Source organism: Silurus meridionalis, chromosome 29 (assembly GCF_014805685.1).
Source record: "Silurus meridionalis isolate SWU-2019-XX chromosome 29, ASM1480568v1, whole genome shotgun sequence".
In the NCBI taxonomy this organism is placed as follows: domain Eukaryota; kingdom Metazoa; phylum Chordata; class Actinopteri; order Siluriformes; family Siluridae; genus Silurus; species Silurus meridionalis.
Window position 1 is genome coordinate 4677849 of NC_060912.1, and position 15424 is coordinate 4693272.

Consider the following 15424-nt stretch of genomic DNA (forward strand, 5'->3'; position numbering starts at 1 on the left):
TGTCATTCATCAGCACTCATGCATGTATTACTTGGTGCTTAAGGGCAAGGCTGGCCTGTTAGGGCAGAAAGGTATCCACCCCACTATCACAAGGTGCCAATGTCATTTCTCACAATACAGCTCAGTCACAGAACAGGCTTGGTTAACCCGGTGACAAACCAGAGCCAAGGCCAGGGAGCAAACAAGCAGCCTAAAGCAGCGACTGCTAGCTGCACTGAGTTATCACTCAGGGTCCGCCATACCCTGTGTCTGTTCCCCGAGTGAAAACAGAATCTAATTGAATTAAGATTAACTTGGGTAAGACTGAATGCATAGCAAGCACCTTTGATCTGAATATGAGACTGTCAGTTTTATTTCTAATAAGTGCTATTTGCCATAAGATAGCTAATAATTATTACTGATTAGAAGGATAAAATGTACTGTATTACACACAAACATCAATTAAAACAAACGAATATTTAGAATTAAATGAAGCTATTTTTCCCGGGTTCTGCTCCTAACTGGCACAGAAGGTAATGTTGGTTATTTATTATAATAATAATAATAATAATAATGTTACAGGAAACTACACAAATGAAATTTGTTAATAGTTTTTGACACCAACAAAACATGTAGCTACCAAGGTTTCGTCAGTGAATTCCTTTAATCATTTATAGACCCCGGTATTTCTTGCAGGATTTGCAGGCGACACTTCTTCCACTCAAACCTTAACACTGAAAACATTGTTAATACAGTAAGACGCTTGCTTTGTGTACAGGGCCATCATGATTTTGGAACACTGAGTCTCAGAGTAAAAAGAAAAATTGAAACAGCATACATTCTATACAGTGCTATTAAAACTTTGTGGTAAAAGTCCCTCATACTTTGGCTAGATCATGTACTTGCTCTTACATAAGTGTTGAAATATTCACTGATTAAATCAGAGGGTTTTGTTGGCCAAATTTCCATGTTTCTGTTCAGCAACAAACATTTATATATGTTTCTTCATTGATTTTGAAACACCTAAAGTAAGAAAACAACCATATAAAAATATATTTTAAGCAGAATAATAATTTAAAAAATCCCCAGTTAATTCAGAATGGAAAAAAAGTCTTTACTATAATCTACTAGAAGTGGTTCTTCAATCTAAAGGTACAGGCTTGTTATTAGTAGCTTGAATTATGATGGCAAGAACAAAAGGCAGATCTTTCTCTTACAAACCTGGTAATTACAGAACAGCCTTCCATTTAGTGTTCGGGACTCTCTAAGTGTAAAAGTTTTTTGAGACGTTTTGTAAGTTGTTGTCTTAGATAAAGTTGCAGATCTGGAGCGTTCACAGTTACAGTGGTTTAGTGTACTTGGCTATCGCCCAATGAATCTGAATGAGCAATTCCTACTAAATGCCATAAATTTTGGACATATAAATAAATCCATCACAAAGTCTTACGAAGATACCATTTATTCTTAACACGTGGAACATATAGTATAAAGATTTCATACTGAATAAATTATATTTATTAAGCCAAAAAAAACACCAAGATTTTTTTTTAGCTACATTGTCTGAAATACAAATATGAAGAATCCATAGAACTTCCAGGGGGGTAAGGGATGATTTTCATGACAATTTCTTTAGGAATCGCCTGGATTTGGTTAAATGCAGAGCTCACTTAGAGCTGCAGACATATTAGATTTGACACGTTTCTAAATAAGTGTTTGGGCTGAACATAAAGAAAAAAAATCTGTCCCAGGTGTATGTGATAAAAGGGAATTAAATGAACACATGGCAATGCGCAACAAAGAGATCTTGAGTGTAACCTTTAATTAATCAAAGATTAAAAATGTTGAAGAGCGCAATAAGGTGAGTGAAAGAAAGAGAGAGAGAAAGAGAGCAAAGTGTATTTGTACATCATTATTTACACTGCAGCCTGGACTGCATCTGAAGCTCAAGACCAGTCCTAAGAGGTGATTTCTTTGAGGGTCAAGTTATACAATCAAGGGACAAAGAGGTCGGGGTGTTGTACACGATACTTTGGGGGTGGGGAGAAGTCCCCCTCTCTCTACATAAGAACGAAAATTAATTTTAAAAACTACAGTTTTTCGCTGCCAAGTCAGCATTATCTCAGTGTGAAACAGTATTATTATTATTACAGTATGTTTACAGCTCGTCACTTTAAGGTATACAGTACAAAAAAAGTCATACAATCTACTGTACAGGACTTCCATTTACAGATGTCTGTTCACAGCCAATGACCTGGTTCCTGGGCTCAGTGTATAATCATCCACGTTACAATTTTATAGTCAGAAACTTTATAGTCTCCAAACAAGATCTAGACAAATGGTGTCTGCTAAGCCCAGTAAACCAAAAGTACCACTGGGCCACCTTTATTCCCCAAACTCACTGTAAATGTGACAGCAACTTTGGTTAGTTTTATTTTATGGTTCTTTTTAAATCTACTTTTCATTTAATTAAAAAAAAATCTTCAAAAATGGCAGCACACTCTCCCAAGGTCAAAAGTCATATCCACATTAGTTTCTCTTCATTTTATTTATGTTAAATCCACTTTGTGAAATCCTTCCTTTTATAAAGAGGCAAGGTAAAAAGAGCAATTAGTGGAATTTGAGGTGATTTTTGCATAAATTAAAAAAAGGGAAGTTTTTCACCGTTACATTTCTCCATTCAGATTCAAAAGGGTTAAAAAGGAACAAAGCTCAGCCCCATAGCTGTCATGACTGGCCAATCAGAAACAGTACATCACAGATGACATGGGACACTCCCGAGTTCAGGAGGGGGGATACAGAGACATCCAGAAGCCGTGACTCGTACAACATGAACTCGGAGTGGTTCTCCTCTATTTTGGCAAGGGCATGCAGGGCACGGGCAGCCCGCCTCATCATGTCCACACTAGTGGGTTCAAAGTGTGACCCTTGCATATGCAACAGTGAAGCCTGACTCTGTTGAAACTGTGTGGCCGCTAGACTGTCCTCCAGAAACCCCAAAAGGTTCCCTATACTACCTTTCTGTACGGCAATGGCCCGAGCTGCCAGGCTGTCACCCTGGGCCAGGTTAGCCAACAGCACCACTGCCATCTCCCGACATACAGGTACCTTACGGTCACCAATTAAGCGTACCAGAGAACTGTAAAATTTCTCCAGGCGACTAAAGGGTGGCGTGGCTAGAATAAGGTCAACATTGTTGTCCTGGATGCTGAGCTTGCTGAGGGTCTCCAGAACCATTCTCTGAGGGGAAACTGCTCCATTAAGTCCAAGTGTTGGAAAGGGGTCAATGGCTTCTGCTGAGGGGCAGACAGCCCAGTGGAGAAGACCATCCAGCAGTGGCAGGCAGATACTCTCAGGATATATGGACAGGTCCAACTTGCCTGAGATGTTTGCCAACGTGACCAGACAGTTTTCTCGCAGAACTTCCAGACAGTCCCACCACCATTCATCTTGCTCACAGCTGACTCCTTCATCCTCCTCGTCCTCTTTCTCATAGGTGACAGGAGCCTCCTTCCGCTCAGGATGCCTGTGGTGCAGGAGAACCACGCGGCCCAGTATAAGCAGCAGGCCTGGGTGTTTGGACATTTCAATGTCGTTGCCCGGGATGAAGGAGAGACTGCGGACAATGTTAGAAACGCATATGCACCGGCGTGCTAGTGCATCCTGCCAGTCTGACAATGTGCACAATGGGGACTCATCTTTGCTGTGTGGCTCGTCTTCAAGTATCTTAATACTGCTAACCTGCTGTGATGAGTCAATTCCAAACAGAAACTTGTTCTTCTCCTCCTTGTTCTCCATGCCGTTCTGGACAGATTCTTCAGCTACTAATGCCGAACACCCAGACAGCATATGGTTAACAGTGGACGTAGCCGTAGCAGCTTTACTGACAATCGCTGCAGTTTTCTTCTCCTCCAACAGTTGGCCTGAGGGAGGTTGAGACTTCGTATGCTCTTCATTTTGCTGGTGTGGTGTGCTTTCCTCTTTATTTCTGTTCTCAGTAACCAGGTCCACTTTAGGAGGTGCCTCTGTATGGACAGGTGCCTGTTTATGATGTTTATGTTTTAGCAGCTCCATCTTGGTCTCAAAATTAGTTTGAATGTGCTCTGTAGTGTCTCCTCCACCAACACTCCAATGAATTAACCCACTGTCAAAAGTCTGCCGCCGGCCCAACTTGCCGGTGCGACCAATAACAAATGGGTCTTTCTTCCACACTAACTTAATGGGAAGCTTGTCAAATTTGCTAGCCTGTTTAAACTTAACCTGTACAGCACTACTGTCCTGGTAGGGAGTAGATAACTCATGGTCCTTAGAAGTTTTTCCTTCGTCCCCTTCTTCAGACTTTTCACTGGAAATCTCATCATGCATAAGTTCGGCCTTCTCATGCTTGACTTGGATCTGTGATGTTTGTTGGCTACTATTCTCCTCTTTGTCCTCTTCGTCATCCATTTGCCCTACTTCTGGGATTTCTTCATCAGACATATCGGTGTCGACAGCATCCGGGTTGATCAGCGTTCGCTGCCCAGGATCTCCAACCTCATATTCCTTCAAGATGCCAAAGATTTCAATGAGACATCTACGGAAGTACTCTACTATCAATTCAAGGAAGCCAGGAAGCTGAAAGAAAGTAAAGCAAGATCATTAGACAACTTTTCCAGCTTTTCATTTCCACAGTTTTGCAGATATTGAACAAAAATCTCACCTGACACAGACTGAAGGTAGAAATGCTATTATCATCATACAGTAGAATACTGATAGTGTCCAAGGCCCAGGAACTCTCTGCTAGCAATCCTGATTTGAGGGACATCATGACTCTCCAGGCTTCCGGTGTGCCTACATACACATAAACTAGGATGAAGCAATTGGAATACACATGTTCCCTATGGCAAAAGATAAAACTGTACACAGTTTCTTACCAATATCTTTTGTCGTGAGTCGGCGGCGCGATTTGAGTACAGGCTGGGTTGCCTCCACAGACCCTGGAGGAAAAGCTACGTCTCTTCTTACCAATGGAGGCTGTACTGGTGGTAGGGCTACATGTGAGGCTGGGACTAGAGGTCCAGCTTTCTGAATCTTCATCCCACTGTGCATATAAGGGGACTTGCTAGGTGATGTATTATTCTCCATTGTTCTTGGCATGGGTGCTGGACTTGATACCTGTGGAATGTGATTTTGAGAGGATTGAAAATTGGACTGCAGAGTTCTAGACACAGGTGGGCCAGAACCACTGGGTCCATAAGGAGGTTGCCTCTGGTTGACATGACCTGGCCATGGACCTTCATGATTCATTCGCTGTTCTGAAGGTAACATGTCTTCAGAACGGCTCATTGCATGATACCCTGGACCCTGACTGGGAGCTCCGGGAGGTCCCTGACGATTGGGATAGTTGGAATAGTTCATGTCATTTCTGCCTTGCCACATGGGACCTTGGGGCCCATCAGGAACAGACGGCAAGGGGCTGCCCATCATCGGCGGCACTATGGAGGACTGAGTGTTTGTGCCTACAGCATTAGGCCCCCTCTCCCTTCCAAAACCGAAAGGGAAAGGACTCTGTGGACCAGGCGGACGTCGATCTGTGCCAGGATAGGCATTGTACTGGTTGTACATGTCCTGTTGGGGTTGGGTTCCACCTGAGGGTTGAGGGCCCTGTTGCTGCTGGCCACTAAATGGATACATTTCACCTTCATGACGTTTTGCTGGAGGACCATAACCACCATCTCCTGGCCTCTTCTGTGTGAAATTCTGCAAGAGAGTGATCAGGACATTTCTTGATTAAACTAAAACATGTAACAGACAAATTAGATCATGATTATTAAGAGAAAGGTTTAAGGTGTTCAGTGCTGTACAAACCGGCTGCTGCGGGTAGATTCCAGGCTGCTGATTTTGGTATTGTCCACTAGGAGGTGCACTTTGGCCAGGGTACTGATTAACATAAGAATCATGCCTGCAGGAAAGAAAATATGGCAAAATTAACAAGGTAATAATCATTATTAATGCAGTCAACATGACAGGAAGTAATGCTGACCTTTGCTGCTGAGGATTAGGTGAATACATCCCTGTGTCAGCACCAGATGACGTAGTGTTTGGTTGTGGTGCTCCATGACCGACACTGCCATCTGGACTCAAACCAGGCTCTTGTCTGAAAGTAGACAATGAAGGGTTAATATACATACTTTCTTTTAAGAAAGGATAAGATAAACCTTTATTCAATAAGATAAGACCAAATATTGAGACTCTTATAAGACTCTTAACTGTAAAGGTACATATATGAACATTTTACTCTATACTTTTATACCTTCGGTCATATCCTGGTCCATATGGTCCGTACTGTTGTCTGTGACCTAACTGCATGTTACCAATATGTCCTGGAGGACCTCTGTTATACTGTTCATTCAATCCACTGCTGTGTCCTTGTCCTGGATTCATGAACTGCTCACCAGCTAAAATGCAAACAGAGTAATAGCGAAGTAAGATTCTCTGGCTTTTATGCTCAAATCAACAGTTAAAATATTAGCAATTATTCGGAAACGAGAAAATCATTGCACTTCCATCCTTTAATGTACAGTAGTAAGATACACACATAATTCTTACCTTTCCTCATGCCACCAAAAGGATCCTTATTAGGTTCATATTGTCCTAAACGACTTATTATGTCAGGTGGCCCCCCCATTCCAGGCTGAAAGCTGGAATTGGGCGTCACTGAGCTCCTTCTGGCAAAGGCAGGATCTCCATTATCAGCAAATGGATCTTGAACACTTACACTGCTCCTGTTTGAAGATTAGACCAAAAAAGCTGTTTTTATATATATGCACACACACACACACACACACACACACACACACACACATACATACACACATTCATACATACACACACACGAACATACCGCACACCAGGCATAGGGGGCATCTGGCTGTGGGGTGTTGATGCAGGTGTAGGGGGTTTAAGATCATTTCCTTCAGTCATGGAGCTGCTTGTTGACTGTGGAGTTTGAGGGCCCTGTAAAGATCCAGATCCCGCTAGAGATACAGAAAGACCAGTTTATAAGTAAAGGCCATTTATTTATCTCCCTTTATTTAAAATAAAAAAATAATTGTTTTTCAATATCCTCTTTATTACAATATGCATTAGATATATCTTACTATATTAGATACACATATGTCAGATGTTTTATATATGAACTATTATACCTTTAGCAGAAGTTTAGATAGCATTTTTTTATTTTTATTTACAATAAACAAACTACCACTACTGACTAAGATCTAAGGTGAGAACAAGCACTGACCTGGAGATGGAGGCTGTACCTTCGCCTGGTTCTTTTTTGTGTCATTGTTGAAAATCTCTGGAGGTGGGTCCTCACCGCGCTCGATCTTGCATTCGAAGGCATACAGACACTGAATGTACTGCTTCTTTAGTGAACTAGCTGCACTACTAGACGTTCCAACATTCAGGTTTGTCGCCAACTCCCTCCACTTTTTATTTTTATTCACCTAGAAAACAGAAAAAGCAAGATGCGAGTATAATTACATGCAATCCGAGCACAATCCATGTGGATTAGTTAGGAATTTTTTTTATGTTTCTGTTGAGTACAGAACATTCAAATGGTCAAATTCACATTGCAACCAAAGAAAAACAAAGACAACATCTCTGCTGTGATCAAGACCATGTCACCATTTCTACACAGGCTTTCAATCAAATTCAGAATCATTTAACTTTTTAATACAAAATTATTTACAAGCAATGATTTTGAACCACACTTTCTGAGATCAACCTAAAATAGACTGGTTCAATTCAATTTGACTTTATTTGTATAGCATTTATTAACATTAGCATTTCTTAACAACATTGGTTTTGTATTTAAGTTTGTCTCCTCTCAAGGTCACACCTTTTATATATATATATTTGAATAATATATATTTGATTTAAACAGGGATAAGGTTTCTTGTTTCTGATAATACCAATAAAGGATAATATTTTGACACAAAATTGCTAAAAATAGCTAAAAATAAACCCTGCTCATTATTCATAAAAAAGCATAGTGCAAGAAGCATTGGGACTGGGAAAGCAGTCAGGATTCATGAGAAAAAAACAATGTTAAAAAAAAATAAAAAGCCTTCAGACAGCAAGACTTCAGAGACTAAGGGCAGTGGATCAAATCTTTATGTACCTGTGTAAGGCCACCAATCTCTTTAACAGATACGTAGAGGCGAAAGAGGTCGAGAGGCTTTCGGCCCACCGCCGGCAGGTTGGTCAAGCCCATGGCTTTCTCCTCAGCAAATGCCAGGTAACGGTCCACCCACATCTTCCTGTCTGGCTCAGTGCCCAACTCATAGAGCCGGGTTATTTTCTCATTTGTAGTGGTAGACGAATTTGACTTCTACAAAGAGAACCAAACAAGAAAAACTTAATTGACAGTTCAACAACCAAAATGTGGGATCGTAATGTTTGAATTTTAGTGTGTGTAGCACAAAGTTTCTCATTGACACAGATCCTAACCTTTTTTGATTCTGTTTTGGGAGTCCCATCAACTTTATTATTCATCTTCTGGTTTTGGTTGATTTTATCCATGCCAAACTCTGGACTGGGAGCTATACCTGGAAAACAGAACAAAGCAGGTGTGACCTATATGCATTAACATAGAAATGGTCCAGGAAACTTCTTTAGTAACAAGTCAACCAATCATAATCGACTTAATTTAATTCCAACACAAAATATTTCACACTTTTTTTTCGGTTTAATAAAAAACCTTTAAAAACATAAATAAATAAAATGCAGTTATATATGCAATACAGCAGCATTTCTTCATATATTCATGGGAAAAAAAGCATATATTTACTATAGAAAAAAGAGGAAAATATCTTTGAGGAGATCAATATCTATGAAACTGAGCAATGCTAAAGGCTCTACTAACATATTCAATAGGGATGCACCGAAATAAAACTCTTGGCCGAAACCGAAAACCAGGAAAGAAATTATGCCAATTATTATTACCATTGCATTTATGGCTATGACTGTGTACTAAACTTACTAAAATCAAGGCATTTCAATTGCATAAATTAATATTAAAGTTTTAAAGAATAAATCAATTACAAATTATGAAAATATTTATTTATAGCACATTGCAACAATGCACAGGATAAAATATATTAAAATTCAAACTTTAATGTTTAACTTAAATGCACTCATGTACATTAAATAATAATGTACAGGCCCTCTGGCCTGCTGAAAGGTTGTAAAATTAAATATGTTCTTATATAAAAACAAAGTGCATTCAGAACAAGTGCAACTGCTTAAAGATACAATACAACACTATCACTGGGAAACTTCCTGCCTTTTCAAAAACGTCCACCACAGACGGAGTGCGCATGCTCGGAGGAGTTCTGCTTTTCTGTGCCGCGTTTCTCTCATATTCAGCATAGCGTTTGGGATGTTTGTATTTCAGGTGATAAATAAACCCGACGTGGAGAAAGTCTTTGCAGAGTCTTTGAAATTTCGGCATTACATGTTTTGCAAATCGCTATCGTGGGTCTTTCTCAGATATACTGAAATACGTCCACACCGCAGACATGTTGCTTCAGACAAGCACGTGCAGGCCACGGTTTCTGTTTGCGTCATCACAACAAACTGTTTCGGCCGTGTTGTTTCGGTGATCAAAGTCTTTCGGTGGCCGAATATTCGGTGCATCCCTAATAGTCAATTAATTTCCATACCAAGAATGCCGCTACTGTAATCTTGATCTGAAGAATTTGTTCAATTATACAGATCCTAGAGAATTATATTTATGCCAAAAAAACAAACTAGAAAGAAGTAGTAGATTGCATACATTGTTCTGGCACAAAAGCTTCTTTACATATAACTAAAGCTGTATTCCAGTGTAAAAAAACAACAGGTTAAAAATGTTATAAAAGTTTTCTGTAAAGCTAAAGAAAATAGCTTTGGAGCTCACCTGCTGAGTTGTTGGCCATGTTGCCTCCCATGGGGTATGGCCCTGCCTGGTTCATCATCCCATGTATACTGTTCACAGGTGGTGCATACGGAGATCCAGCTCCCATCATTCCCTGGTTCATTCCGGGATAACCAGGAGGCCTGCAAAAAAACAAGCTACTCAGCTAAAAACAAAACAAACCCTGTCTACATGTAATATTTATAAGCTACTATTTTTATGCTTGCTGCTCATGACCTAGTATCCTGCCAGCAGCACCAAGGCCACAGCGAGGCCAATTTAATAAACAGTTATTGAAATAAGCAAGTTAGCATTTCCTCACACACCTTTACAAAAAAAAAAAATAGTGTGAAAAGGTGCATCATTTATTCTGCATCACCACATCTGTCATCACAAGTGCCAAGACCATTTAATATAAAGTGAGCCATAAAACTTTAAGGAAATTAGCCTTTGAATTTGAATCAGTCGGTTAGGATTAGTTGTACCCCCAATACTCAGCCAGATATTGCCACTTGACAAGTCCCGAGGCAATACCTAGCAGAGTACACTCCTCACTGCTTCATTTTCAGATTAAATGCACCAGCTGTGTAAGATCCTACCTGTGTATAGAGTTCAATGGACCATGGTGCATGCCTGCTGATGGCGGATCTTGAGCTTTTCTGTTCATGCCAGGTGGAGGGCACATGCCTGAAGCCACCTGAGGTGGAATTGCACCCATGTTGGGACTCATGCCAGGACCGTATGGCCTCGAACCCATGCGCCCTGGAGGCATACCGCTATACGCACCCCCTCCTCCCTGTCCTGACATGGGATTTATAGGGTTGCCCATGCTCGGACCTCCAGCATAGTTAGGACCAGGAATACCACCATAGCCTGGCTGTCTCGGATAACCTGCGGGAAAGAGCGCACACGTGTAAAAAGTGTCAAAGAAGATAAAAAGTATAAATGTGTCTTCTACTTGTTATCCGGCCACTAACATATAATACATTACCGCTAAATTCAAACCCCCAAGCAGCAAAATGAACAAAAATCTACACGGTGGATTCTAGTTTATTATTATATTTAGAAAATACCAGTTTTGGCCGGTCGTATCGTTTTATTTTGATGTATTTATCCGCCACACCTTAAAGGCCGGTCCGTGAAAATATTGTCTGACATAAACCGGTCCGTGGCACAAAAAAGGTTGGGGACCACTGCCATAGTGTAAATAATACAAATTATTAAAAAAAAATACAAACACTGAAATCTAATTTACATCAGCATTTTTGGTGAATGCTCTCCAAAACAGAGCTCATGTGCTTCCTGTTAGCTTTGAATACCTTGAAATGTTCCTAGAACATGACTGGAGGCCCTAAAGTCCAAAATAAACTCTACAAAATCCTCACTGATCAAATTGTATACAACGTTTTCCAAAGTTCTAAGTGGGAAAAAAGTTTGTCAATATTCAATATTTGTTCTTCTGTATAGGCAAATTAAGAACCAACAATCTAAATCTAAAGTGTATTTTATAAGATTTTAATAAAATCTGAAAAGTACACAAAATGGTAATAATTTTAGAAGCCATCAGAGACTCTGCTTGAGAAGGTAACAAATGTAAGCCTTCAAATTAGAAAAGAACAATAAATAAATAAATAAAAACAAAAAAGGTATAATTGTTCAAACTCATCCCAGTTTGCAATGCAATATACAGTAGATATAAGATCTTAAATCACAGAGCAGGAAGCACATTATTACTTCATTTCTCCATTTCAAACACAACAGTAAATTATACAGAATGTAAAGTTCCTACATTACCTTGAGAAACATACTGCCCTCCGTGTGGCCCATAGCTGCCCATAGAGTTGTTTTGAGGATAATGACCCATCCCAGCATGCACCTGGCCACCAGATTGTGGGCGTGGCGATAAGGCAGACGCAGGCTGAGGAGAGCCGTAAACAGGCATCTGTGTGTTGCGCATGTAGACTACAAAAAAAAAGCAAACAATTTAAATAAATTGAATCGTTCATAAATGTTATGTTTTTCCAATTCAACCAATGGAACATTGATCATAAATACATAACATTAAATTGTAAATGAATATTTTAGCTAGAAACAGCAGATTGTAACATCATCTACATTGTAGCAGCTAATCTCAAATGATCATGTTAAAAAGAAATCATTACAAACTTGTTACTATTGCGTTAGGTGTGACTGCTTCAGAAAATCCAACAAAGGAAAATCACTTTTTTCACAATGCATAACACAACACACATCATGCCTGGTTTGCTTCGAGCTTACATACAGGAACAGATTGCTATAGATCAACATTGTCGCAGCCAAATTTGCAGCAGAAACTAAGCAAGCGTACGCAATTTCTATATACAACAGATACATCAATCTAGATAATAAATCAGGAATATCAAAATAAAGGGATTTCAAGGACTCACCTCTCTCCTGGCCCACAGCAGACTGGTTTATGGAAGAATGCAAGATTCCATCAGACTGAACACTGGAAGGTCTGGGAGGCATCTGGCTTCCTGAGAAAGGCCAAACTGACTTTTAAAAATAATACTACTACTGAAATAATCCATAATCTATTACTTTTTTTCCTCAACATCTAAGAATCATAATCCATTCAACAAAACAGTGCTCACTGCTACAACAGACTCTTGTACACTAATAATCAAACCCAATTTAAACACACAATTCATACTTCTCGATACGGATTTGAAAATTGTGTACGTGTCTTAATTTCTTTTTAACCCCTTAAAGCTTACATGGACAAATCTGCACTAATCACGTCCCCTTCACAAAACATGTAGGTCCCGTGTCCTTATAAAGTTAACATTATTTACAAGTGTAAAAATGATTGCACCATCAGTGAGCATGACAAACACACACCACACTGTAGGCTGTAACAAGTCAATCATTTAAGATTATTACACTGACTAACACACCTTCTAGAGCTTAATTAGTACATTCTAGCTAAATTGAGTGACGAGAGTATCGTCTTTTAACCCCATGGGTGGACAGGAGACAAAAGTTTTATGTTTGAATGGAAGAGCTAGAAATGTGAAACTGAAGGATTTGCACATTTCTATTATTGGTTAATGACAATAATATATATAAACCAGCAAGTGCAAAATAATCTAGCACAATATTTTATTATGGTCAACAGGGGGGTGCTTTTTTGGTGTTTTTTTTTTTTAAGTATGCAAAAGTCTTACAGAAAATAACTTTGTATTCTGCCTCATTTTTATATGTATATACACATTCATTCATTTCAATCTAGAATTTGAGAGTAGTCGGTGCCCACCAGCAGGTGAAAGGGGTCCAGACCGAGAAGGCGTGGCACTGGCGGGTGAGCCCACAGGCGATGGTGAAGGCCCACGGATGCCCGGCATGTGAGGTGAGGTGTGTGGGGAGAAAGGAGACTGAGCTGGGTTGCTTTGCTCGCCCTGACTACTCGAAACACCAGATGTGCTGACACCTGGACTCAGCGCACCATCCGTACCAGTGGGCAGGTCATCAATAGACCCAAGGTCCTGAAACACAGCAAGGGAGAAAAGAAAAGTAAAAATCTAAATTAAGATGAGTTGTAATGGTTTTGAAGGGAATTAGACAGATTTTGTGTGTGTGTGTGTGTGTGTGTGTGTGTGTGTGTGTGTGTGTGTGTGTGTGTGTGTGTGTGTGTGTGTAAAATACACCGACAAATAAGAAAAGTCAGAAGAGCTGTTTAAATTTGAAGGCATGGGAACATGAAAACACTAAACTGTCCTTGTGTTTGTAAACACATATAGAAATGCCTACACATACTGGTGAGTTGCCAAGTATTTTTTATAGAAATCCCATACACATCCTTCAAACTGGCTGCAGCATGGAGGTCTGTGGCTCTGCACTGGAAATGGTCTCCACTGCTATTTTTAAGAAACCCTGACCTGATTGATAAATAAACCCAGAAAGAGAGACCGGAGGCAGGCACTAAATCAGAATATTCTAGTTATACAAAAGAAATATAACCACAACAACAAATGAGACACACACTTGTTCCTGTGTATTCCAAAGATTATCTGACAAATGCATTAACAGATATGTAGGTGTTTTAATCTCTAAGATAGTAACCAATGCCCCTGCAAGCCCCATAAACTTAATTACAATAAACCTACATTAATGAAAATAGATCTGAAAACAGCAATCTTGGTTTTAAATGCTGTTTCTACACCTTTTTTTTAAAAAAAATCTTTGTCCAAACATTCAAAATGCTAAAAACACATTTACATCCCTCTACTATATACTCATGCATAAAAGAATCTTCATCCCAGGTCATTTCTCTCAAACATTTATCTACTTTCTATCTTTCTAAATTGAAGCGCTGGAAAAAAAAAAAAAAAGTGATTTCTTATCAGGCCATCGAAGGGTTGGAGTCTTTGCTGCAGTTAAAACTAAGATGATAAAGCTCTGAACAGATCTGAACAGGTTACATGACCAAAATTACACCACTGCGTTGGAATATATTTGTTTTCTCTTTCAGTTCACAACACAACGCCAAAATAAAAAGCCGTTTTTCAAATGTATCCACGAAAATAACCCAGAACAAAAACTGCCAGGAAGAACATCATGCATTTGTGAATTTAAAAAGAGAATATGATCTCAATTTGTTGCCTAAATGCATCATACATCATTTGCATAAGGTTCGTTGCTCACCCAGTTAGATCAGAAATGGATGGTCACCTGACACCTGGTTGCTCACTAGTGTGAACTCACCATGATTAAGTATTAAATATCATCAGTTCCTACCCTTCGTTTATTGCTCTATCTTGCCCCCTAGTGGCTCAAAATTCTAGCTCTTTATCTAATTATTTTAATCAATACTGGATTAAAGCAATACATTCAGTTAGCCAGATCAGGACCAGGACAAACACACAGGTTATATGTTCGACACCCTTATACGTACACACACTCATCTCCAGCCCAGTCCTACTCCACCTCATCACGCTGTGCTGCAGTCTTTCATTTCAGCAGCGGTTGCAGAAGGTCAAACTGCTGACTGTACAAAATGAAGCTGGCAAACTCTCGGTCCCTGCACATTCCATTCACTGATTCATCGACTGATCATCACTCATTAAACCCCCGTCAAAGCACATGGGTACGACAAATCTCACTGACCACCCCAGATTTACAGCAGCAGAATTTCAGATCTAAAAACCTGCATATAAAATGTAAACAAAAATGAACTTATTACTATTCACTGGTGTACAGCATTCACGCTGCAAGTAAGTGACTGCGATATACGCAGGATAATCCACAGCTGGGTGTGAGGTACACTATTTAAATTCACTCCGCTTCATGTGGCTGATAACACTCTCCCAGATGACTGAGTTTTCTTGAGAAAACATTCTTCCAGACGAACGCCTTTATGTTTTGCTGTTGTATGTGAACAGAAAGAGAAAATGAAGATATTTAAAAGCAACATTTTAGTTCAAAACTTTATAGTCTCTGACTTGAACACATCAACAACTAACTCGGTTT

General features: G+C 39.7%; 1 protein-coding gene across 1 annotated transcript in view; it reads right to left on the bottom strand.

Moving 5' to 3' along the window:
• Positions 1–1781: 1781 nt before the first annotated feature.
• arid1ab (AT rich interactive domain 1Ab (SWI-like)) overlaps positions 1782–15424 on the bottom strand; it is a 43769-nt gene continuing 30126 nt past the window's right edge. Inside the window, exons 5-20 of the mRNA XM_046844170.1 lie at positions 13212–13440; positions 12343–12432; positions 11711–11878; positions 10516–10807; positions 9920–10059; positions 8470–8567; positions 8141–8350; positions 7259–7463; positions 6860–6992; positions 6565–6740; positions 6269–6413; positions 5999–6112; positions 5824–5917; positions 4890–5715; positions 4676–4806; positions 1782–4590 (exon numbers count right to left, since the gene is read on the bottom strand). Coding sequence (XP_046700126.1) covers positions 2704–4590; positions 4676–4806; positions 4890–5715; positions 5824–5917; positions 5999–6112; positions 6269–6413; positions 6565–6740; positions 6860–6992; positions 7259–7463; positions 8141–8350; positions 8470–8567; positions 9920–10059; positions 10516–10807; positions 11711–11878; positions 12343–12432; positions 13212–13440 — 4938 coding nt within the window. The 3' untranslated portion in view covers positions 1782–2703. The remainder of the gene's footprint in view (positions 4591–4675; positions 4807–4889; positions 5716–5823; positions 5918–5998; positions 6113–6268; positions 6414–6564; positions 6741–6859; positions 6993–7258; positions 7464–8140; positions 8351–8469; positions 8568–9919; positions 10060–10515; positions 10808–11710; positions 11879–12342; positions 12433–13211; positions 13441–15424) is intronic.